Source organism: Prionailurus viverrinus, chromosome A2 (genome assembly GCF_022837055.1).
Source record: "Prionailurus viverrinus isolate Anna chromosome A2, UM_Priviv_1.0, whole genome shotgun sequence".
Taxonomy (NCBI): domain Eukaryota; kingdom Metazoa; phylum Chordata; class Mammalia; order Carnivora; family Felidae; genus Prionailurus; species Prionailurus viverrinus.
The window spans coordinates 81,755,566-81,782,034 of NC_062562.1; the positions used below are offsets into that span (position 1 = coordinate 81,755,566).

At 37.9% G+C, this 26,469-nt stretch overlaps 1 protein-coding gene across 5 annotated transcripts in view; it reads left to right on the forward strand.

The window, feature by feature from the left end:
- FBXL13 (F-box and leucine rich repeat protein 13) overlaps nt 1–26,469 on the forward strand; it is a 217,356-nt gene that overhangs the window by 70,011 nt on the left and 120,876 nt on the right. For all 5 annotated transcript variants that reach the window (XM_047825866.1, XM_047825876.1, XM_047825898.1 and 2 more), the window contains 2 exons: nt 22,131–22,226; nt 24,633–24,765. In XM_047825866.1, the coding sequence (XP_047681822.1) occupies nt 22,131–22,226; nt 24,633–24,765 (229 nt within the window). The remainder of the gene's footprint in view (nt 1–22,130; nt 22,227–24,632; nt 24,766–26,469) is intronic.

Sequence of the window (26,469 nt, forward strand, 5' to 3'; positions counted from 1 at the left end):
CCTGAGGAGGCCTGAGGGTTGGAGAGAGAGGCCTGGGGTGTTACCCAAATGCTTCCAGATGGAAACATGGGGCCAAGGGAATGAAACATCTCCATTAGCAGTAATGTTTATCTTGCCTCTGGCTTAACGCTTTCTGTGTTAGGGAGGCTGTTGACTTTGAGGTTATTCTGTTCCATTTGGAGAAGGATTGAATGATCAGAAAGTTGTTCCTCCCATCAGAGACAGTAGCTTGACCAGTACCTTCTGTCCCTAGGACAGAAATTTCTGCATCCACAAGGAATAAGACCAAATTTGCCAATTGTTTAAACACCACTATAATTTTACTTTGTAGTCCTTTTATGGTTACAAATTTCCAGTTCAGACAATCACTTATTCTTCTATGACTGTTTCTAGTCTCAGCCCTGCCATCCCCACTTCTGAGACTTTCCTTGTTGCCATCTTTTGAGAACTCTCTTTCAGTCTGTTCCTCATAGAGTGGGCCTGTGTTCTCCCACTTTGAAGGGCAGGGGATCTCCCCAGGTATAGGTTGCCTACATCACTTCATACCCTTATACTCACCTTCCTCCTTATCCCAGTCCTGAGGCTTTCCTTCAAGTAACAATGTAAGAGAAACCTACACAAGACATTGAATATTCACTCACATGATTTATTACTTAACCCTGAGTCAAATAAGAATCAGTAGGAGAAGCAGCAGTCCAAAGTGTGTCTTGAGCACCTAGGTTCAAGCTAATCCTTCTACATGGAAAGCTCTCTCTCCCAGATGGAGACACCCAGATCATTCAAGGCTCTGCGCCATTTATGGTTTCCTTTGTAGCTTGTGGATAGCCTCATAATGCTGTTTGCTCCTGGGGTCCTTTGGCAAAACAATTGGGAGTGGAGAATACACTGTTCTCAGACCCTTAACCTCATGGGAGCCGATTCCCACTGTGTTCCTGGCTACTGTCACTCTTGTCCTTAAAATAATGTAAATCACCACATTGCTGCCTGTGCCTTTTCGTTTTGTCTTTCTCATTTCCCCACAATATGACTTATCTATTTGGTTTCCCTTGAATTCTCTAATTTATCTTCTATTGCCACTACCTAATCTTGACACCTGCCTGCTTTTCCTGTGCAATGACTTCCTCCTCCAATCACTTAATAGTGCCTAGAGTTGGAAAAAATATTGAAAATGTGACTCAATTTGCACAGCATCCAGTGCAAGTATTACCTTCCTTGAAGTGGACGTGTCTGTGGTGCATCTTTGGTCCCACTTTTTCATATCATACTCTCTCATCTTTGGATGAAAATAAACATCATATTTATTTATTCTCCTACATCAGGTCAATTTGCTACCTGTCCTCACTCATTTGGCAGCCAGTAAAATCAATCTCAATCATGAAACTTAACCCTAACCACTCCCCCCCACCCCCACCTGGCCCCTGCTCCTTAGTTGCACAAGAATCTTAGAGGTCTCTTACAGCCCATGTGCCCAAGAAGAGTACTAGACTTGAGCCCACACTGGCCACCATACTTGTGCTTCCTGCCTGAACTAACTCAGTCCCTTAAAGGCAGGAGGCTGCAAAGTTTCTGAGCCAAGTCTGGGCACAGTGATCTTTACTGCGGTGCTCAGTGCAGGTTTCTTAGTGGTCAGTTGTGGTGGCCTTCTAGTGGCCCTGTCACCTCTTAAGAGCATCTGCATGAGAATGTAGCACAGGTGTCTGCTATGTGCCCCAATTCTTCCTCTAAGTCTCAGGAACATACTCAACTGGCAATTCTTTTCACTGATTAAATCCAATTCCTCTGAGGCTAGGTGTCTTGTGGGGCTTCTTTGGCTTCTGGTGGTTGGCAACTTCTGTTTTTGGCCCTGCCGTGTAAATGCCATTAAAGGGCTCAAATATTAGCACACACACCTGCCTTCCCGTTTCTTCTGGCAAAACAAAAATTAATATTTCAACAGATTATCTTCCAAGTGCTATGACACGCTTAATGTATGTTATCTTGTCAGTCCTCTCAATTTAGTGAGTTTGGTATTGCACCTGTTTTACAATGAGGAGAGAGACACTTGGGTTGCAGGAATTCAGTAGTGAAATCAGGAACTGAAAAAAGGTTTGTTTGAATCTGTGGCTTATTTTTTTTCCCTCTACTACATAATATCCATCCTTGAACTTGTGTTGAACCAAAATGCTGAGGTCTTCTTTATCTGAACTGCTGGCCAGCAACTCAACCTTATGTCACTGCTATTCTCAATCTAGACACAGCAGTTCCTGTTATTCTTGTTCAAGTTGATCTTGTTGATTTTGGTTCTGATTCCAAAAGTCAGCGAGTTAGCTATGTCGTCCAGTCTTGTGGAATTTACTGATTTGATAAACATGATATTTACAGCTTTATCCACATTCAAAAAAATGTTGAACACAAATCCTATCTACACCCCTTTCTTGGGCTCATTCTGCTGCTCTGAGCTGTGACATGCCTCTGTAGGTCTGCTTTTTGTCAGTTAATCTATCTACATTTTCCTCCTTCCCATGAGACCTTGTATTATATGGAAGGTGGGAGTGGTTTGTATGCTGGTGGGAAACTCCATCAGGAGCCAAGGTGGTGTAATTCCTGGGTGGAGTGAAGGGCAAACTGTTTCATAGTTGCTTAGTGTAAGAAATAGTCTTCAGGGGATTTGACTAAAGGGCCACAGTCAGCCCAGGTGGTGAGCATGGAAGGGTTCCAACCTGGTGAGATTCCTGTAGGTGGGCAGAACACAGTGACGAGGGTATAGAAGTTGTCGGCATGTGGTGACACTGGTGATGGGCTGGTGATCAGGGACAAGTGGTCAGGTAGGCACTGAGGGTCTGTATGCAGGCTAAAGGAGAGGGGGAGCCAGTGCAAGCAATGAAGAACCCCAGTTCAGGTGAGGGTTTCCAGAATTAGCAAATAAAAATACAAGGGGCTTAGTTAAATTTGAATTTCAGATAAAGTTCCCTTTTCTTTTTTTAGTATAAGTTTGTCCTATGTGGTACATACTTACACTAAAAATGTATTCATTGTTTATAGAAAATTCAAATTTAATTGGGCATCTTATAATTAAATCCAGGTAGAACTGAAAAATGGTGTGGAGTTAAGTGTCTCCCTCTTTAAACCAGGATAATACTGGACATGTAATGGGATTCTTGTAAGACTTAAAATGAAATGCCCAGCACAGGAGAAAGGCACAATAAATAAAAATTCCCTTTCTTCCTCCATACAACCTTCTTTCCCATCTTACAGCATTAAAATTTTTGTTTAGATAGTTGTAATCAATAAAATGTCACATAAGCCCCCAGAATGAATGAGCTCTTTGAGGGAGAGATTTTTTTTTTAATTTGCTGGTGCCAAAAGGTGAGTCTTGGGGAATACCCATGATGTGAGAAAAGGCAGGGAAGCCAACTGGGGACAGTTATGGTTAATTTTATGTCACCTTGAACAGGCCATGGGGTACCCTGATACTTGGTAAGACATTATTTCTGGTGTATGTCTGTGAGGATGTTTCTGAATGAGATTAACTTTTGAGTTAGTAGACTGAATAAAGCAGATATCCCCCACCACTGAAGGACTGACTAGAATAAAAAACCGAGTAAGAAAGAATTATCTCTATATTTGACTGCCTTTGAGCTGGGGCATCAGTCTTCTCCTGCAATTGACTCAGACTAGCACTGGAATTTATACCATTCATTGCCTTTCCTGGTTCTCAGGTCCTCAGACTCACACAAGATCTACACCACTGGCTCTCTTGGGACTCCAGCTTGCTTACTGCAGACCTTGGATTTCTCAGTCTCCATAATTGTGGGAGTCAATTTCTTATAGTAAAATATACCACAGAGGGGCACCTGGGTGGCTCAGTCGGTTAAGCAACTAACTTCAGCTCAGGTCATGATCTCGCAGTTCATGAGTTTGAGACCCACGTGGGCTCTGTGCTGACAGCTCGGAGCCTGGAGCCTGGAGCCTGCTTTGGATTCTGTGTCTCTGTCTGTCTCTGTCTGTCTCTGCTCTTCTCCTCCCGTGCTCTGTCTCTCTCTCTCTCTCTCTCTCTCTCTCAAAAATAAACATTTAAAAAAATTTTTTAAAAATACACACACACACACAGATCTTCCTCAGCTTATGATAGGGCTATGTCCCAATAAACCCATCATAAGTTGAAAATATCATAAGTCAAAAATGCATTTAATACACCTAACCTATAGAACAGCACAGCTTAGCCTAGCCTACCTTAAACATCCTCAGAACACTCACATTAGCCCACAGTTGGTCAAAACCATCCAAAACAAAGCCTATTTTAGTTTATTTTAGTTAATTAATTTATTTATTTTGAGAGAGAGAAAGTGAGAACAAGCAGGGGAGGGGCAGAGAGAGAGGGACAGAGAGAATCTCAAGCAGGTTCCGCTTTGTCAGCCCAGAGCCAGATGTGGGGCTCAATCTCATGAACTGTGAGACTATGACCTGAGCTGGGATCAAGAGTGAGATGGTTAGCAGACTGAGCCACCCAGGTGCCCCCACAAGGCCCCATTTTGTAATAAAGTTTTAAATATATCATGCAATGTATTGAATTCTGTATTGAAAGTGAAAAACAGAATGGTTGTATGGGTACAGAATAAGTGTATTAGTTGTTTACCCTTGTGATTATATGGCTGACTAGGAGTTGTTGGCTTGCATCCAGGATCATACTGCATACTGCTGGCCTGGGGAAAAAGCCCAAATTCAAAATTTGAGTATAGTTTCTACTGAATGCATATGGCTTTTGACCATTGTAATGCTGAAAAATCTTAAATTGAACCATCTGTCATAAAAATATATCAATATATCTGAATTGATATATCTCCTATTGGTTCTTTTTCTCTAGACTAATAGAGGGACAAATGGAGGGAGCAGAGAACCAGGAGTCAGGGAGAGGGGAGGGACTAGTATGGGTAATTGGCATCCTGGAAACTGGGAGATAAAGAGTTTTCATTAAAAAAGCCAAAACAAACAAAAAACATAACAAGGTCCACAGTAAATGGTTAATGTCATTGTCTTTCTGAGGATAAAAGAAGGTCCTAAAGAAAAGTTTCTGACTAGTTTCTAAAAGGGTAATACTTGTGAAATTGATTTAATGGATATATGCTTCTTTCTTTCTTTAGATGCTTAAATGCTTCGTAATGTTTTATTTCATTTTGATCAGATTTTCCCACACTTATTTGGCTGTGCAATCATTTTTTCCCTACAAAGTATTTTTTAATAATTTAAGGAACATTTATAGAAAGAATTGGTTTATATGTCCCTGGGATCCAATGCTTGTATGCTGGACTATAACCACCATGGCTCAGACCTAAATGGAACTTATTAATTAATCCAAAATAGTATTCTGACTTGTAACGGTATTTGGGAAACACAGTAGAATTGTTTTTAGAATACCATCTTCTAGAGATCATATATCTTTTTTGACAATAAGTTTAAATTAGGGGAACAAAGAAGAAAAATACAGAGTGAAAAACTTAGATATTAATTTAGTATTTTTCTCTTAAGGTCTATATACATGAAAAGAATTTTTAGAATATCTACCATTTATGCATCATAAATACTGAATTAAAAAAATAACTTTGTGGGGCACCTGGGTGGCTCAGTTGGTTAGCAGCCGACTCTTGATTTTGATCTCACAGTTTGTGCGTTTGAGTCCCCGTGTCAGGCTCTGTGCTGACAGCATGGAGCCTGCATAGGATTCTCTCTCTCCCTCTCTTTCTGCCCCTTCCTTCCTTTCCCTCTTTCTCTCTCTCAAAATAAATAAATAAACTTTAGAACCGCCCCCCCACAAAAAAAAAACCTTTTATAAAATGTCCTGCTTTGGGTAAGCAGAACAAGATAGTTGCTAAGAATAGTTCAGGTGTTGTATTATTATTTAAAAATTTTAAAGAGTAAGTTAAACAGAACATGCAATTTAGCCATGGAAGCAGATTGTTTGATTGTTAAGTGTTTTACTCTTGGGAGTTCTATTTCTAATAGGATGTGGTTAAATTTTCCTCTAAGCATTTAGAAGTGAAAGTGTTGTTATATTTTTTTGACATTAGATGTTGTGCAAAAAGGAATGGTTAGTTTAAACAAGGAACAAAAAACTTGACCTTGTACTGGTCAAAGTTTCAGTTTTATTTTGGGTGAAGTGAATGACTTCATTATACAACTGAGGTTTACTTTTGAACAAATTTTGTCTTCAAACAGATGGGTGTTTGCAGAATTTTGACATGAGTATCTCTTAGGAGAATTTGTCAGCAAAATTAAGAAAATCATCATTACATACTGTCAAGTAGTTTATGATTGGAAAATGTCCAATAATTATGCGCCTTTGGGAAAATGTTCAAAATACAGTTTATATGGTGAAGATTGAATTTTATGCTGAAAGGTGTTTTACCAATAAATAAATTCATTCCATTCTTGGCCGGATGGCAGTTAGGCAGCAACAATCTGCTTTCTAGAATGGTGTGAATTATAGAAATTGTGTAGGGAAATGAATCCTGTATATAGAAAACCAGAGTATGAATTCCAGCTCTGGATAACTGTGTGTTATGGACTCAATGTTTGTACCCCTACCAAATTAATATGTTGAAGCACAGGGGCACCTGCTTGGCTCAGTCAGTTAAGCATCCAACTCTTGATCTCTGCTCAGGTTATGATCTCGTGGTTTGTGAGTTCGAGCCCCATGTCCGGCTCTGCGCTGGCAGCGAGGGGCCTACTTGGGATTCTGTCTCTCTCCCTCTCTGCCCCTCCCCCACACATGTGCACTTTCTTGCTCTCAAAATAAATAAACTTAAAAATTTTTTTAAAAAATATGTTGACGCATTAGCTCTCAATGAGATAGTTTTAGGAATTGGGGCCTTGGGGAGGTAATTAGGTTTAGATGAAGTCATGAGGGTTGGGTCCCCATAGTGGAATTACTGCCCTTGGAAGAAGAGGAAGAGACACCAGAGCTTCCTGTTATCAGCCATGTGAGGACATAGAAAGAAGGCAGCTGTGGAGAGCCAGGAAGATAGCCCTTACTAAGAACCTGTCAGTACCTTGATCTTGGACTTCCTTGTCTTCAGAACTGTAACAAATAAATATCTGTTGTTTAAGTCACCCAGTCTATGGTATTTTGTTGTAGTAGCCCAAGCTGACTGAGACACTGTGTAATCTACGGCATGTAATTTTATCTCTCTGATCTTCCTGATTTGTATAATGCAGATAGAGTTGATGCAAGCTATAATGTTTGTGAATAGGCCTACCAATACTAAACATGACTAAAGCAGTACCAAACCAATACTAAACCCTCCCACTGGTATACAATCAATGCCGGAATGGACCCAAGAGGCTTACTCTGACATTTAAAAACACTTATGTCCAAAATGCCTACAGTGACCTAAATTACTAGTGAATGTTTACATACATTTGCATTCTAACAGAACTCTACTTTTTTTTTTTTTAGCGTTTATTTATTTTTGAGAGAGACAGAGAGGGAGCGAGTGGGGGAAGGACAGAGAGAGGGAGAGACAGAATCCCAAGCAGGCTCTGCACTGCCAGCGTGGAGCCCGATGCAGGGCTCAAACTCACAAACTGAGAGTTCATGACCTGAGCCAATATCAAGAGCTGGACATTTGATCGACTGAGGCACCCCGGTACCCCCAGAACTCTACTTTTAATCTCTGGGAATTGTGAAAACTGGCCCTTTTGATGCAAATGCAGTGTTGCCAAAAAGATCTTTTGGGGGTTTTCATTTTTTGTCCCTAAATGTGGCTCTATTTGTTCAGATGAAATGAGTGTTTTAGGACACAGGGTGCCCTCAGGACAGGGATGACAAGAAGTGAGTAAGGTTAAGAGTTTGGCTTGCCCCAAGGATTCTTGCAGGTGCCATAGATCTAGCTGAATAAGAATCTGGAAAGCCACCAAGCTGGGCCCACCACAGGCATTCTGGGGATGGGTGTGGTCCACAGCAGGGTTGGCAAACTATGGCCTGAGGGGAGGCTGTTTTTGTATTGACCTTGAACTAAGAATAGTTTTTTACATTTTCAAATATAAAATGTAACAAAAAAACCCACAAAAAACCCAAAACAAAAAAACCCAACAAAAAAACCCACCATTAACTTTTGGTGAACAGTTGCTCAAAGAGTTTATAACCTTGCCCCGAGATCCACAAAGTCTAAAATATTTACTGTTTGGTTCTTTTCAGAAAAAGTTTGCTGACTCTTAGTCTAGAGGGTCACCATAGGTTACTACAGGTTAGTGGGTAACACCGAGGAAGTCAAAGTATTGGTGAAAGCATCCTGGAGCCCAAAGTGTTTTCTCCCTACTCTGATGATCTATTGGGCGGTGACTGGCAGGATGTTGGCTACTTACTTAAGTCAATCCCTCCCCTCTTTCTTGCAAACAGAACCTTGTTTGGTTCAAGAATTCAATCTCCATGAGCTTCGAGGGAGGGTTTTCCCACTCTTGGCCTCATCTATCTATCCAGTTGTATACATTGAAACCCATAATTTCCTACTGGTATCTCAGTTCCAATATAACATTACAAAATTATAGTTTTCTTCCTTTCCTTACTTGTAACATCCTTCTCCTAGAGTGAGAACCTAGTTCCCAGTTTGCTAATATTTTTACTTATTTGATATATTTATCTCCTCCCTGTATATACTAACCTCCCATTAGCATGGCCTCCTTTCCCATGCAAATAACCCCCTTAAGCGCTTTTAATTTTTGACATTCCACACAGGCCACCCCCTTATCTCATGAGCAGATGAGCTTCTTATACTACCAAATTCAACCTCTACCGCCTAGTGTGACCACCTGCTTTATCTCCCCTGGGGTCACCACTCATTGACTAGACCACTTTCCCATGCACTTGGGTTCCAACGCCAGTGCCAAACTGGTCTTCTCACATTCTCCACTTGGGGTTCCCACATTCCACATCATGCCCCTTCTGCCCTGCCCAGCCCAAACCCCTCTCTCCTGCCTCACTTGGATGCCTGCCTCTTTCAATGGAGTATGGATGGACATCAGCACTGGAGAGCCCTCCTAAGTGGAATGCCTCCTCTAGGAGAGGCTATTACCCACGTTCCATGTAGATGCCTACTTTGTTAGCCCTACTTATGGCTTTAGAAAGAGGAAGGGATCAATGTTCTCCTACTCTTCCATCATTCTTTTTTGTTCCTAGCCAGAAGACCAGACCTACCTGAAGGTTGTGATATAGGCTTTGGCACACATTACGTTTAGTGGACCAAAACTGAACTTTTATTTTTTATTATATCTTATTTTCCACCAAGAAGAAAGGATCTTTTCCATTTCTCCAACTTTAAGGCATGGTCTCTCAGTTACACAACTCACTAACAGAGTCCTTGCAGAATGACGTGGCTAGTATGTGCGTAAAAGCATTTTGTAAACTAAGTGCTATCCAGTTGCTAAGAAGATATTGCTGTTATTTGATGGTGCACACTGTCAAATAATTATGTGATGTACAAACTGTGTCAAATTTAGAAGATTTATACTGTAACTTTTTTTTCCTCCTGTGCCAAAAGTGTCTGGATTTATTTTTTGTTTGGTTTCCACTATTCTTACAGCAAGACTCCCACATGAAATGCATTACCATCCAGGCAATCTAACAAATACGTACTATGTATTGGTCTTACTGGGGAACAGATTTAGTCCTCACAAAGTTCTTTCTTTCTTTCTTTCTTTCTTTCTTTTTCTTTCTTTCTCTTTCTTTCTTTCTTTCTCTTTCTTTCTTTCTTTCTTTCTTTTTCTTTCTTTCTCTTTCTTTCTTTCTTTTTCTTTCTTTCTTTCTTTCTTTCTTTTTCTTTCTTTCTCTTTCTTTCTTTCTTTCTTTCTTTTTCTTTCTTTCTCTCTTTTTCTCTTTCTCTCTTTCTCTCTTTCTTTTCTCTTTCTTTCTTTCTTTCTTTTTCTTTCTTTCTCTCTTTTTCTCTTTCTCTCTTTCTTTTCTCTTTCTTTCTTTCTTTCTTTCTTTTTTTGAGAGCTGGCTGGCTTGTCTTAGAGGAAATGAATTACAAAATCTTGGAATTTTTGTGCTAGAAGGAAGTTCATCTCTTCCAACAGGCTTCTCCACCCCAAGTCTGTGTCCCCTCAGTAATACACCCCATGTTCTATCATAGTCTGTGAACTGGCACCCTTCCTAGTCAGTCCTCTCCATTTTAGCTCTCCCTTAATCCTTCCCCCTGCTCTTGCGTGGAACACATGTGCTGATACCAATCAATCTAACACCAGGGGCTTATAGAATATATTTAGTGCTCACAACAAACACTGTAAATTCTTTTCCTTTGGAACTTGCTTGTTTTGGAGAGCAGAGAATGACAAAATCTTAAAGTCATGGAGTCTTTGTGCAAGCCAGGGACTAGCCTAGAGGTCTTTGCTTACATAAAGCTGAAAACTGTTTGCTGTTGATTTCCTTCCAGGGATCCTAGTTCTATCATTTGAGGTCAAAATGAAAATGTGCTCTTGGTGCTTCAATGTGTGGTCAACATGTCATGGTCACCCCACCCCAAGAGCCATCCCTGGTCTCTTCCAAGAGGGTCAGCGATTCCCATATGAGTCAGGAGGAGTGAGAAGTGGGCAGGAAGTGTGAAAAGTGTCAGACTCCAGGATGACTCTTCTTTTTTTTTTTTTTCAATATATGAAGTTTATTGTCAAGTTGGTTTCCATACAACACCCAGTGCTCATCCCAAAATGTGCCCTCCTCAACACCCACCACCCACCCTCCCCTCCCTCCCACCCGCCATCAACCCTCAGTTTGTTCTCAGTTTTTAAGAGTCTCTTATGCTTTGGCTCTCTTCCTCTCTAACCTCTTTTTTTTTTTTTTTTTCCTTCCCCTCCCGCATGGGTTTCTGTTAAGTTTCTCAGGATCCACATAAGAGTGAACCCATATGGTATCTGTCTTTCTCTGTATGGCTTATTTCACTTAGCATCACACTCTCCAGTTCCATCCACGTTGCTACAAAGGGCCATATTTCATTCTTTCTCATTGCCACGTAGTACTCCATTGTGTATATAAACCACAATTTCTTTATCCATTCATCAGTTGATGGACATTTAGGCTTTTTCCATAATTTGGCTATTGTTGAGAGTGCTGCTATAAACATTGGGGTACAAGTGCCCCTATGCATCAGTATTCCTGTATCCCTTGGGTAAATTCCTAGCAGTGATATTGCTGGGTCATAGGGTAGGTCTATTTTTAATTTTTTGAGGAACCTCCACACTGTTTTAGGATGACTCTTCTTGTAGCTGCCTTTATATTCCTTAGCTGGGATCAGATACTATCAGGACCTGTTTCAACCCCTTAGGGGCAGCAGCGGGTACTTCATAATTATGTGCAGTTTCAGTGGTATACAGTTTTCTTAAAAGGTCCCCTTTTCTTTTGTATCACCTATTACCGTTTTTTTTTGTTAGAATGTCTTGCATAGAATAACCATGTAATTATGTATGGAATTGAATTAGGAATACACACGCACTTGCCCTGATGTTCTTCCCAGGTTTCCATGTTGGCGACAGCCCGCGCTCCCTGTGGAATTAGGTTCTAGTTTTTCCAAGTACAAATACATATGAAGGTTTTTAAACTCTCAATATATATTATGTAACAATGACATGACTCCTTAGGAGAAAGTATAGGTTCATGGTAATTGCACTTAAATTCTTTGCAAAAGATTATTCCTCACTGAGATGTGGAACACCTGCCTTATAAATATTTCTGGGAAAAGTTCCATGGAATTAGTGAGTACGATTATCATAGAGTAGGTGCTCAAGAATGAGTATTAAATGCACTTGTGAATAAATTAATGACTCCCTACATTTTGGAAAGGAATTATGTGGTCTTCTTCAAATAGCTCCTTTCTTCTCTACAATATAAGAATGTAGGTATGCCTTTCAGATGAAAGTGCATCTCCACTTATGCAAGGATTTGCAGATAGATGATGGGTACAATCCAATTAGGTGTAGACTTTCTTTTGATTATATATAATATACTGTTAAAATTCATAGCTGAAAATAATTTAATCACATGATGGGAAAAAAGAAACCTTTTAAATGTGACGTTAAAGATTACACAGTGACAATACAATTAGGAGGCTAGTTTTGACTATCTGGCCACAAATCATAAAAGTAACACAAAATTTTCAGTATTGAATAGAACTTGAGAGACTACCTCAACAAAGAACTTCATTTTGCAGATGAAGAAACAGATTCAGAGGAGTTAGGTAACTGTACTGGGTTGAGTAGCATCCCCTCAAAATTCATGTCCAACCAGAAACTCAGAATATAATCTTATTTGGAATTGGATGTAATTAGCTATGATGAGGTCACACTGGATTAGAATGGGTCCCAAATCTAATGACTGACATCTTCATAAGAGAAAGGAGAAGGAGGGGCACCTGGGTGGCTCAGTAGGTTAAGCATCCGACTTTGGCTCAGGTCATGATCTCACGGTCCATGAGTTCGAGCCCCGTGTCGGGCTCTGTGCTGACAGCTCAGAGCCTGGAGCCTGTTTCAGATTCTGTGTCTCCCTCTCTCTCTGCCCCTCCCCTGTTCATGCTCTGTCTCTCTCTGTCTCAAAAATAAATAAACGTTAAAAAAATTTTTTTTTTTAAAAAGAGAAAGGAGAAGGAGATTCAGAAACACAGATTCACATAAGAGGGAAGCCCACGTGATGACAGAGGCAAAGATTGGAGTGATGTAACTATAAGCCAAAGAATGCTGGTAACCACCAGAAGCTAGGGAGAGGCAAGGAAAGATCCTCCCCTTGAGACTCCAAAGGGAGCATGGCTCTGCTGACACTGATTTCACACTTCCAGCCTCCAGAACTATGACAATACATTTCTGTTTTTTTAAGCCACCCAGTTTGTGCTAATTTGTTACAGCAGCCTGAGGAAACTAAGACAGTAACCTTCCAAGGAGTGGTGGTGACTCAGGAATAAAGGCCCAGTGAATAAAGTCTCAGTCCACACTCTGAGCAGCTGTGCTCTTGTGTCCACTGCCTGCATCTTGGGGGTACTTAGAGTTGCTCCCTTTATTGACCTCATGTATTCATGAGTTCTATACAGTTTGCTGTCCTTCGGGCTTTACTTCCCATCCTCGTCCCTCTTTGAAGTTGTTCTTTTTTTTTTTTTTTTTCAACGTTTATTTATTTTTGGGCCAGAGAGAGACAGAGCATGAACGGGGGAGGGGCAGAGAGAGAGGGAGACACAGAATCGGAAACAGGCTCCAGGTTCTGAGCCATCAGCTCAGAGCCCGACGCGGGGCTCGAACTCATGGGCCGCGAGATCGTGACCTGGCTGAAGTCGGACGCTTAACCGACTGCGCCACCCAGGCGCCCCTGAAGTTGTTCTTATACAACTCTTGCACAAGTCATCTGTTCTCACATCTCTTATACTCTCAGAAATTTGGTCCTATGCTTCTACTGCCATTCTGTGCTGCTACCTCTCTTTTCTAGGTTGCTTTTACCTCTGGGCATAGGCCCTGTCATGATGCTTCTTCTCTCTTAAAAAACAGTACAAGTTTAGTACATGTATAAAATTGTGTAAGTATAGTTTTCAGGCAATTGGATCTACCATAGTACCTTTCCAATGCTTCCTGACCATTTCAATAACTGACTTAATTGATGGCATATTTTTTCCTTTGTGGTACATACAGACAAAAGGTAAAGTTTTTGCTTTCTTGATAAAGTCCTTTGATGCACAAAGGTATTAAATTTTGATGAAATATAATTTATTTTTTCCTACATCGATCACACTTTTGGTGTGGTATCTTTAAAAAAATTTTTTTAAGTTTATTTGTTTTGAGAGAGAGAAAACACGAGCAGGGGAGGGGCAGAGAGAGAGGGAGAGAGAGAATCCTAAGCAGGCTCCACACTGTCAGCACAGAGCTCCATGGGGGCTCAAACTCACAAACTGTGAGATGGAACTCTGAGCTGAAACCAAGTGTTGGATGCTTAACCGACTGAGTCACCCAGGCGCCCCAGTTTTTTGTGTCATATCTAAGAATCCTTTGCCAAACCCAAGGTTATAAAGATTTACCCCTATGTTTTCTTCTAAGAGTTTTATAGTTTTTAGCTCTTATATTGAGGTTGTAGATCCATTTTGAGTTTACTTAACATATGGTATGAGATAAGTATCTAAATTCATTGTTTTGTATTTGTATATCCACTTGTCCCAGCATCATTTGTTGAAGAGACTGTCCTTGCCCCATTGAATGATATTGGCATCCTTGTCAAAAATCAATTGGCCATAGATGTATAGGTTTACTTCTGGATCTTCAATTGGATTACATTTGTCTTTGTGTCTATCCTTGTTCCAGTACCATGCTATTTTGATTATTGTAGTTTTGTGGTAAGTTTTAAAATTGTGAAGTGTGGGTCCTCCGACGTTATTTTTCTTTTTGAAAACTGTTTAGCTATTTGGGGCCCTTAGCAATTCCATATGAATCTGAATATTGGTTTTTCCATTTCTGAAAAAAAGAACAATTGGCGTTTTCATAGGGTTGCATTGAATCTACAGATCACTTTGGGTTGTATGATATCTTAATATGCTTTAGTAAGCATTACATATTCCTTGGATATTTGATAGAATACTCTCATAAAATACTTTGGTATTTATTTGTTCATGGGCAGACTTCAAATTCTGATTTAATTCCATTTGTTGTTATATGTTATTTGTATTATGTCTTCTAGTCTATGAATATGGGATGTCTTTCTATTTAGTTAGGTCTTCTTTAATTTCTTTTAGTAATGTTTTGTAGTGTTCAGTGTACTAGTCTTTCACCGTGAAAGAATTTAGTGAAACTATTCCATGTATTTTATTCAAAAATGAGGTTATTAAAATATTTTAGGTATGCAAAGAAATATAATGAGCACTTGTGTAATCACTATACAGTTTAAGAAATAAAGTTTAACAAGTACAATTAAAGCCTCACTGCATTGTCTTCCCTTGCTCAGAAGTAACTGCTCTCTTAAATTCAGTGTTTATGTTTCCTTACATAGTGTGGTAGGCAGAATAATAGCCCACAAAGATATCCATGTCCTAATCCTCAGAATCTGTGAATATGTTATCTTTATGGCAAAAAGAGTCTTTGTGGATGTGGTTAAGACTGGAAATGGTGAGTTATCCTTGGGTATCTGGGTGGGTTCGGTATAATCACATAGGTCCTTGTAAGTAAAACAGGGAGACAGGACCTCTTATAAATATGTCTCTCCAAGGGCTAGATAAGCCCCAGTGTCTCTAGCTTTTATGATCTAGAGATATCTTCAAGGTCCTGCCTGGGGCACATATCTCCTTTATATGTAAATTACTAGGGATCTTCCTGGCATCTTGGAAGCTTGATCTAAAGGAGGAGGCCAAACTATAATCATTTGACCTTCTTGGGGAAACAAGAGAAGAGCTACTACCTTTTGGATCAGAGAAATAAACTAGAAAAGTGGAAAAATGGTTATAGATCTAATCCCCATGGTAATGGTAATGGAAATGATAATGGAAAGAAAAACATAGAGGAAGTGAAGGCAAAACATTACCTTTATATCATACAGATTTCTGTGCCTCCAGAGGTTAAAGGTTTTTATAGAAGCATTGAGAAATTCAGGGAAGATTTATTTCCTCACATTGATTTATCAGTAATTGAGATCTTTTATATAACTTTTTATCATGACTGTGGATTTGTCAATTTCTCCTTGTATCTTGGTGGCTATGTTATCGGAGGCTTACACATTTAGAATTGTTATAAATCTTTAGTGCATAGTTTGAATTATTTCCTTCATTTATGATATAGTGACTCTCTTTGCCAGACAAGCTTTAAAAATCCTCCTGAAATAATCCAACAAGAGGATATAACAATTGTAAATATCTATGTACCCAACATTAAAGCACCTAAATACATAAAGTAAATATTAACTGACATAAAGGAGGAAATTGATGGTAACACAATAATAATAGGGGACTTTAACACACCACTTATATCAATGGTTAAATCATCCAGGGAGAAAATCAATACTAAAATAGTGCTTTTGAATGACACATTAGACTAGATGAACTTAACAGATATCTGCAGTACATTCTGTCAAAAACAGCAGAATACACATTGTTTTCAAGTGCACATAGAACATTCTCCAGGATAGATCATGTCTTAGGCCACAAAATAAGTCTTAGTAAATTTAAGAAGATTGAAATCATACCATGCATATTTTCCAACACAAAAGTATGAAACTAGAAATCATTTACAAGAAAAAAATTGGAAAATACATAAATACATGGGAATAAACAACATGCTATTAAACAATCAATAGGTCAATAAAGAAATCAAAGAAGAAATTAAAAAAACACATGGAAACAAATTAAAATGAAAACACAATGGTCCAAAATCTTCTGGATGTGGAGAAAGCAGTTCCAAGAGGGAAATGTATAGATATACAAGAAAAATCTCAAATATACAATCGAACTTTATATCTAAAGAAACTAGAAAAAGAACAAACCACAAAGTTAGTGGAAGGAAGGAAATAATAAAGATCAGAACAGAAATAAATAAAACAGAGACTAAAAAACAATAGAAAAGATGAATGAAACCAAGAGCTCATTCTTTCAAAAGATAAACAAAATTGATAAACTGTTAGCCAGACTCATCAAGAAAAAAAAGAGAGAACTGAAATAAATAAAATCAGAAATGAAAGAGGAAAAGTAGTAGCTGACAACACATAAATACAAAGGTTTAAGAGATTACTACAAAAAAAAATTACATGCCAACAAATTAGACAGCTTAGAAGAAATGGGTAAATTTCTGGAAATATACAATCTTCTAAAACTAAATCAGGAAGAAATAGAGAATTTGAACAGACCAATTACTGGTAACAAAATTGAATCTGGTAACAAAGAAACTCCCAACAAACACAAGTCCAGGACTAGATGTCTTCCTATGTGAATCCTACCAAACATTTAAAGAACAGATAATATCTATTCTCAAACTATCCCAAAAATAGAAGGTGAAGGAAAGCTTTCAATACATTCCACAAAGCCAGCGTTACTCTGATATAAAATCAAAGGAAAAAAAGAGAAAAGAAAACTACAGGCCAATATTCCTGAAGAACATAGATCCAAAAAAAAAAAAGAAACCCCCTCAATATATTAGCAAACCAAATTCAACAACACACTAAAAGGATATTCAACACAATCAAATAGGATTTATTCTGGGGAATAAATAAGGATGGTTTAATATTTGATATCAATGAATGTGTATACCACATCAACAAAATGAAAGAAAAAAATCATATGATCATCTGAATAGATGTAGAAAAAGCATTTGACAAAATTCAACACCTGTTCATGATAAAAAGTCAACAAAGTAGGTTTAGAGGGAAACTACCTCACATAACAAAGGCCATATATAACAAACTCATAGCTAACATCATACTCAATGGTGAAAAACTGGGAGCTTTTCCTCTAAAATTAGGAAAAAGACAAAGATATCCACTCTTACCACTTTTATTCAACATAGTACTGGAAGTCATAGTCGTAGCAATCAGACAAGAAAAAGAAATAAAAGCCATCCAAATTGGTAAGGAAGAAGTTAAGCTGTCACTATTTGCAGATGACATGATACTATACATAGAAAACCCTAAAGACTCCACCAAGAAACTGTTAGAAGTAATAAATGAATAAGTTGCAGGGTACAAAATTAATACACAGAAACCTGTTGTATTTCTATATACTGATAACAAAGTAGCAGAAAAAAAATTAAGCAAACAATTCCATTTACCATTGCACCAAAGAGAATATATTACCTAGGAATAAACTTAACCAAAGAGGTGAAAGACCTGTACTCCAAAAGCTATAAAACACTGATGAAAGAAATTAAAGATGACACAAACAAATGGAAAGACATACCATGCTCATAGAATAGAAAGATTAATATTGTTAAAGTGTCCACACTACTCAAAGCAATCTACAGATTCAATTCAATCTCTATGAAAATATCAATAATACTTTTCACAAAACTAAAACAAATAACCTTAAATTTGTATAGGACTACCAAAGACCCTAAATGGCCAAGGCAATCTTGAGAAAGAAGAATAAAGCTGGAAGTACCACAACTCCAGATTTTAAGATATATGACAGATCTATAATAATCAAAACAGTATGGTACTATCACTAAAACAGACACCTATATCAATAGAACACAAAAGAAAGCCCAGAAATAAATCCGTGCTTATACAGCCAATTAATCTACAACAAAGGAAGCAGAAAATACTATAGGGAGAACACAGTTTGTTGAATAAATGGCTCTGGGAAAACTGGACAGCCACATGCAAAATAATGAAACTGGATTACTTTCTTAAAGCATACACAAAAATAAATTCAAAATGGATTAAAGGCCTAGATATGATACCTGAAACCATAAATCTTCTAGAAGAAAACATAGCAGTCATTTCTTGGACATCAGTCCTAGCAACATATTATGGATAGTTCTCCTCAGCCAAGAGAAATAAAAGCAAAAATAAACTACTGGGACTACACTAAAATAAAAAAGCTTTTGCACAGCAAAGGAAACCATCAATAATACGACAAGGCAATTTACTGAATGGGAGAAGATATTTGCAAATGATATATCCAATAATAGGTTAGTATCCAAATACAATGACAAAAAAGAATAATCCAATTTAAAAATGGGCAGAGGACCTGACCAAATATTTTTTCCAAAGGAGACATCCAGATGGCCAAGAGACACATGCAAAGATGCTCCACATCACTAATCATAAGGGAAATACAAAACTGCAATGATATATCATCTATACCAGTCAGAATTGCTAAAATCAAAAAGACAAGAAATAACAAATGTTGGTAAAGATGTGAAGGAAAAGGAACATACTATTGGTAGGAATGTAAATTGATGCAGCCACTGTGGAAAACAGTATGGAGGCTCCTCAAAAATTAAAAATAGAAATACCAAATGATCTAGTAATTTCACTACTGGGTATTTACCAACAAAAAAACTAATTCAAAAATATATATGAACCCCTATGCTTACTGCAGTATTATTTACAATAACCAAGATATGGAAGCAACCTCCATGTTACTGATAGATGAAGGGATAAAGAAGATGTGGTATATATAAACAATGGAATATTATTTGGCCATAAAAAAGAATGAGATCTTGCCATGTGGGACAACGTAGATTGACCTAGAGGGTATTATGCTAAGGGAAAGAAGTAATACAGAGAAAGACAAATACCATATAATTTCACTTAAATGTAGAATCTAAACAACAAAACAAACCAAAGGCAGAAACTTGCTCATAAATACAGAACACTGATGGTTGACAGAGGGGAGGGCATGGGAGAATGGGCAAAATGGATGAAGGGGAGTGGGAAGTATCGGCTTCCAGTTACGGAATGAGTAAGTGACAGGAATGAAAGGTACAGAATAGAAAATATAGTCAATGGTATTGTAATAGTGTACATGGTGACAGATGGTAGCTACACTTGTGGTGAGCACAGCATAATGTATAGAGTTGTCAAATTGCCATTGAACACCTGAAACTAATGTATCATTGTGTGTCAACTATACTTCAATCAAAGAAACAAATTAATTTAAAAAAAAAGACCTGAATTCCTGCTCTGTCACATCAGTCTACAAGTCATATAGAGGGGTTCTTACAGTCTTTCACCCCCAGTTTTCTCATTACAATGGGAATAAAAATTATCTGATATTAAAAAAATCTATCTAAAATACAACTCTGAACAAGATGAACACAAAATGATGAAAGTTTATAGCTCTGGTAGTATAAGAGGGAAAACATTTAAGCAAAAATATCATTAGGAAGAATATTTGTTTTCTAACTAATGGATTTTTAAAAATTTATTGTTACTAGATATAACTGGATTAATATTTCTCTTCTACTACTATACTATTATCCTCTTTTTTATATGCTGCTTTTCTCCTTTCCTGCCTTTTTTTTGAATTTAAAAAATCTATCCCCTTTTTCCCATTTTCATGCTTTAAAAGATATGCATTCTATTTCTACTATATCAGTGGTTTCTCTGAAATATTTTTAACATGTGAATTTACCTTAATAAAGCCTAAAGTAAATTATGACCCATACTTTCTTTCTCATAATCACTACAATTTAAAACACTTAAACTCTGGTTACTCTCTCTTCAATATTAGAATATTAGTACTATCTAGTGTTTTTATTCCACCTTGTTTTTGTATCCCACATTAGTCATGACCATTACATGCTTTTTAAGGTTAATGGTTTTATTTTCATACTTAGTTTCTTTGCCCATCATTACTATTTCCATCTCACTCCTTTCTTCTGATTCCATTGTCCTTTGGAAGTTCTTTTGTGAAGGGTCTATTGTAGGCAAACTCCATTTTTTTCCCATACGTTTTGTAATTTTTATTGAAAGCTCATCTTTGGGGGGGATTAATCTGTAGGAATCCTAAAAGGCATGGTTTGAAGATGTGTCTCTTCATGGAAATGGTATTTATTTCTGCCAAATATCCCAGAGTTACCACCAAGTTGGCGGCTCTTTGCATGTTAATGTATCAAATCCAATTACAAAGGTAATAAACTTAAACTGGACCCCACAAATAATAAAATTCCAATCCACATGATATCTAGTATTTGGTTTTAAATTCTCTGTTTTTTTTTTTTTTTTTAATCCCAGGCTAGGTACCTTAGTTTTTTCCTCACCAAATAGGTAGTTGTTGTTGTTGTTGTTGTTGTTGTTGTTGTTTAATCCTGTGTGTTTAATAATGCTGGATTTCTCTCTTTCTTTTTCCTCTTTCCTGACTCTGTCTATTCCTCTTAATCTCTCTGACTCAGTTAGGACTCCCAGCTTTGTACAAGCTTGGTAACTTTTTCTGTCCCTGCATGACCAGTAAAATCTGAATCTATTTATTATGCAAAGCAGCAACCATCTCCACTGTTCCCTTATGTAGAGCAACTATACTGAACACCTTCTTATGAGTCTGGGTTTACAAAGACTTTGGGCCTGGATATTTTCCTTACTTTCTTAAAAACCCAGGTATGTTAAAAAAAAAAAATGTTTGTTTTAGAGAGTAGAAAAGTGGTTGTGAGAGGCTATAACTTTCAGCTATAAGATGTATAAAGTCTGAGGATCTGACATAAAACATGGTGATTTTAATTGATAACACTGTGTTGTATAATTGAAATTTGCTAAGAGAGTAAAACTTAAATGTTATCATCAAAAAGAAAAAAGATAAATATGTGAGGTGATGGGTATGTTAATTAACTGTCTGCGGGAGGGGGATCCTTTCACTATGTATATGTACCTCAAATCACCACAATGTGTACTTAAAATATCTTGAACTTTATATGTCAGTTATAGTTCAATGAAGCTGGCATTTAAAAAAATATTTAAAGAAATATTTTTTAAAAGGTTTGTTTTATCATTTACTTATATTTTGTGTCAAGAGGACTTGCAGATTTTCTAGTCTACTGTTTTTCCAGAAGTAGAAGGCAAGATGGGTTTATTGATCTTTCCTAGGATTCTTTTTTTTTTTTTAATGTTTTTTAAAATTTATTTTTGAGAGAGAGGGAGAGACAGAGCATGAGCAGGGGAGGGGCAGAGAGAGAGAGGGAGACACAGAATCTGAAGCAGGCTCCAGGCTCTGAGCTGTCAGTGCAGAGCCCAGCGTGGGTCTCAAACTCACTAACCATGAGGTCATGACCTGAGCCAAAGTCTGCCGCTTAACCCACTGAGCCACCCTGGATCCACTCGGGTGCCCTTCCTAGGAATTCTTTAACTTTAAGAAGAATCCAGTTGAGTTCAGCAAGCAATCGTTGAATGTCTTCTATGTACCATCTTCTATGTACCATCTATTTAGAAAAATCACTCATTTTGTAGCAGAAAGCCACTGTCATTCAGAAAATAAATCTGCATATCTTCTTCCCTATCCTTCTGTGACTATCAATTGTAAAGATCACATTATATCAAAGGCATCATCAGATAAGTTCCAGTGCTTTAGATAAAATTCCTCTCATCAGATAAAATTCCAGCACTTAAACCCCTGCTACTACAATATGGATTATATTATCATGATTAACAACAGCAACAAAAGGTAAGTGGAAGAGTTATATCCAAATTCACACAGTTTTCAAAATTGTGTATTTCTCTTCTTTGTGTTTAGATTTTCTTCTACCTCAGCTTAAAAGATAAAATAATATGTAGTCACGTTTGTCACTCCTGGATGTTGATGACACAAGCAAGCTCGTTGTGGAATGGTGTAAGTAGACACTACCTGAACTATGACTTGATCCTAGTTCTTAAAGGAGAACCGATCCCCATAAAAGCCAACTGTATTAGGGACTACTTTTTCCCCTGCTCCCCCCACAGGTCCACAAACAGTAGGTGCATTTGTTTCTCTTTTGCCCAGGCACAAGGCCAAAGGAAAAGACAGAAAGATAATAATGTTATTTTAAGAGATAGATTATAAGTATTTTCTAATTTGAATGGTAGATATAAATCAAATATTATTTTTAAATTGAAACAAAGCTCCGTTAGATCTGCATTAGACTTAACATTGCCTCACTCAGGATGCTGCAGAGATAAGTTGAGGAAATGCAAGTGAAGTGCTTCCTATAAAGCCTGGCATGTAGGCAGCACTCAATAAATATCAGCCCCTATTATTGGTTTAAAAAACATAACAAAATAGCACAAAATATAGAGTAAAGGGGGAAAAAAACTGACAAGAAATAGGGCTAAAATATACGACATGTAAACAAAACTTGTTTGATATTCTTCGTGTGTTTGCATGCACACAGACACATATACACTCAGGTGTTTTCTAATATAGACTTCTAGGCAGGTACCTCTATACTATCCTTGTCATTGTACTATTTTTATACTATTCTTGTAACCTAGAACATGCTTGTGTTTCTTATTCCAATGAGACACTGGGGAGGGGTCTCAGCCAACAACAAAAAATAAGCATAAATTGCCCCTGCTGACTTCTTTCTTTTCCTTGGATGATACTTTAATCTCTGTAATAATTTATGCTGTCAACTAGTGTTATGGTGGCAACATCTTCCCTGTCACCTAATGTCCAGTTAGTAGATGACTTTACCACCCCTCCTTAACTGCTAGTGATCAGAGGACTTATAACATCATGTGCTCAGACCGACCTATGAATAGGTGGCTGGAACCATTCCACATAAATTCTAAACCTTAAAAGAAGAAACTAAGAGGGGCTGACAGGTACCACTCATAAATCAAGTCAACCTCTTGACATTCCATTCTTGGCTTCACTTGGCTTCCACTCTCACCTTGTGCAACAATGGCAAGAAGAAAATGTGCTTCTGTCTCGGCTAACCCATCTTAGCTACCAAATTTAATATTCCTGCCTTAGGTTTATTTTTAGTTTAAGGCAGTGATGCTCAAACTTCAGAATGCATCAGAATTATCTGAAGGGATTGTTAAAACAGATTGCTGGTTGCCAACCCAGAGTCTCTAACTCAGTAGGTCTGGGTGGGGCTTGAGAATTAGTATTTCCAAGTTCAAGGGTGATGCTGATGCTGTTGGTCCCAGGACCATACTTTGAGAATCAATGGTTTAAAGTAATAAATCTCTTTCTTATGTGACAGATTGGGGATGTTACTTTTTTCTTTGGAAAACCTGTAAAGAATTAGGAAAAAAAAAAAAAGAATCCAAATGATTGGTAAGAGAAAGAATATATATGACATTAAGATCAGGACAAATCCTGCAGAAGCCTGGCAGAAAAAGCTAGCATTTCTGCCCTGGCAGAAAAAACTAGCACTTCTCAATAGGTTAAGTCAGAGAAAATCTGAGCACATGTCAGTGAAGAACAAAGCCTGGGTAGGAAGGCTTTATGTTCAGCACATTTCTCTTTCCACAATTCTACGTTTGCCTTCATCTTCTATTCATTTTGCCTTCATTTTGGAGTGCTCAAATGTGGCACAGCTAAAACAAACATTTTAGCACAAAGAATAGCTGTGTTCAGAAGGCAGTGAGAAATTGGAAGTTCATAAACTTAATCTTGTAGCTGAAAGACATTATTAATACTATGATATCAATGTTATTGTCAACCAGCCCTCGTCACTCAGCACTCACATAAACCTCTGTGCTCTTCAATTTTACATGCAATCAGCCAGGTACAGTCAGTCCTCTTTCCTTCTCTCCAGACTTCCCTCCTCCAAATTATGAGTTATGAAAAGGCCACTATAAATCTCTCACTCTGAATTGTCTTTTCCATAGTCAAGAACTTAACACATAGTCTGTGCTCATGAATAAAGAAGCAGGCATACATTAATAATGAACCCAGGATGAGTTCATTGACACTGAAGCAGCCTTGGGGCTCACCTGGGGTGATGGGGGGCTATCCAGGTCACTCCAAGACAATCAACTCTGTTGTGGGGTAGATGTGAGACTCTTGTCCTCCCAGCTGTTGACCTGGACTGGACATTTGGAATCTGTTTGCAATTAAACCTGGGAATGACCATGAACAAAAAAAAAATGTGTTTGTAATTAAACTCCAGAATGACCATGAAAACAAAGAAATGAAAAAATGAGAGATGTGGTGAAGAAATGTTGCTTGGTGCTTTAAAAATATTAAAAATTTTTACACGCAAAAGATCTTTCTCACTTCTTAACGTCTTTTGTTTATCCTTTTTAGATTGATTTTTCCACAGTAAAAAACATCATCACAGATAAATATATAGTGTCTACTTTGCAAAGGTGGCGTCTAAACGTGCTGCGTTTGAATTTTCGTGGTTGTATTCTCCGCTTGAAAACCTTGAGATCTGTCAGTGAGTATGTTCGTTACAACTCTTTGTCTTGCTTTTATGTTTTTTAATTAAACAAATATAAAGAAAAATATAAAACAAAATGGACACTTCAGTTATGGTCTTAGGCCATAAGGATGCCAATTAAAAACATTTAAAATGCTTATAATATAGTCAACTCTTAATGGATTGTATGATCTGGGAGTTGGTCCTTTGTCCATTCTTATTTTTTTAAGTTTATTTATTTTGAGAGAGATGGAGGCAATGTGAGCAGGGTAGGAGCAGAGACAGAGAGAGAGAGAGGGAGAGAGAGAATCTCAGGCAGGCTCCATGCTGCCAGCACAAGAGCCCAACATGGGGCTCGAACTCACAAAATAATGAAATCATAACCTGAACTGAAACCAAGAGTCAGACACTTAACCAACTGAGCCACCCAGGTGCTCCAGTCCTTTGTCCATTCTTACTGACCACTTTTTTTTGGTCTAGCATTTGTCTATCTATGTATCTTCAATTCATCTACTAAAAAAAATACAATATAAGAATATATTATCAATTTAAAAATTCTAACAATAGACAGTAAAAAGCAAAAAACCTCCCTGTATCTCCCTCAAACCCATTAACTTACTCAAAGGTATTCAATGGTATTAGTTTTCTGTTCTTTTTTAAAATTTTTAAAAATGTTTTTATTTTATTTTTGAGAGAGACAGAGCACAAGTGGGAGAGGGGCAGAGAGAGACAGGGCACAGAATCTAAAGCAGGCTCCAGGCTCCCAGCTGCAAGCACAGAGCCCAATGTGGACCCACAAACCACAAGATCATATCCTGAGCTGAAGTTGGGTGCTTAACCAACTGAACCACCCAGGCACCCCTAGTTTTCTGTTTTTCTAAAATACATTTACATATATGTGATTAAAAATACACAATTAAAAATTTTAATATGAAATGGATCATATTGTTTTATATTTTCTTTTATATCCTGAAAATCTTTCCATGTCAGTCTAAATAGAACTACTAAATTATTTTTAAATCGTTAAACTCATTTTCCATACTGTGGATGTAGCATAATTTATTTAACTTTCTTCCTCTTGATGGATATTGAGGTTATTGAGCAGCTGGCTCATTGGTCTAGGGGTATGATTCTCGGTTTGGATATTGAGGTTTTTTCCAGTTTTCTCCCAGCTGCTTTGTACTTTCACTGTGACATGTGTATTTAATTGCCTTAGTCAGTTTGAGTTGTCATAATAAAGTCTCATAGACACCAGAAACTTATTTCCCACAGTTCTGGAAGCTGGATGTCCAAGATCAGGTCTAGAGAGGGCCCTCTTCTAGGTCATAAATGGTTGTCATCTTTTTGTGTCCTCACATGGCAGAGAGGAGGAGAGAGAGATCTCTGGGGTTCCTTGTATAAAGGCACTAATCCTATTCATGAAAGCTCTACCCTAATTATGTCCTGAAGGCCCTACCTCCTAATACCAACACACAGGGAGCTAGGATTTCAACATATGAATTTGGCCAAGGGGCACATTCAGTCCATTGCATTAACATATGTATTTATTTATTTTGAAAGAGAAAGAGCATGTGAGTGGGGGAGGGGCAGACAGAAAGGGAGAGAGAATACCCAGCAAACTCTGCGCTAACGGCATGAACCCACAAACCGTGAGTTTATGACCTGAGCTGAAAACCAGAGTCAGACACTCAATGACTAAGCCACTCAGGCACCCCAACCCAT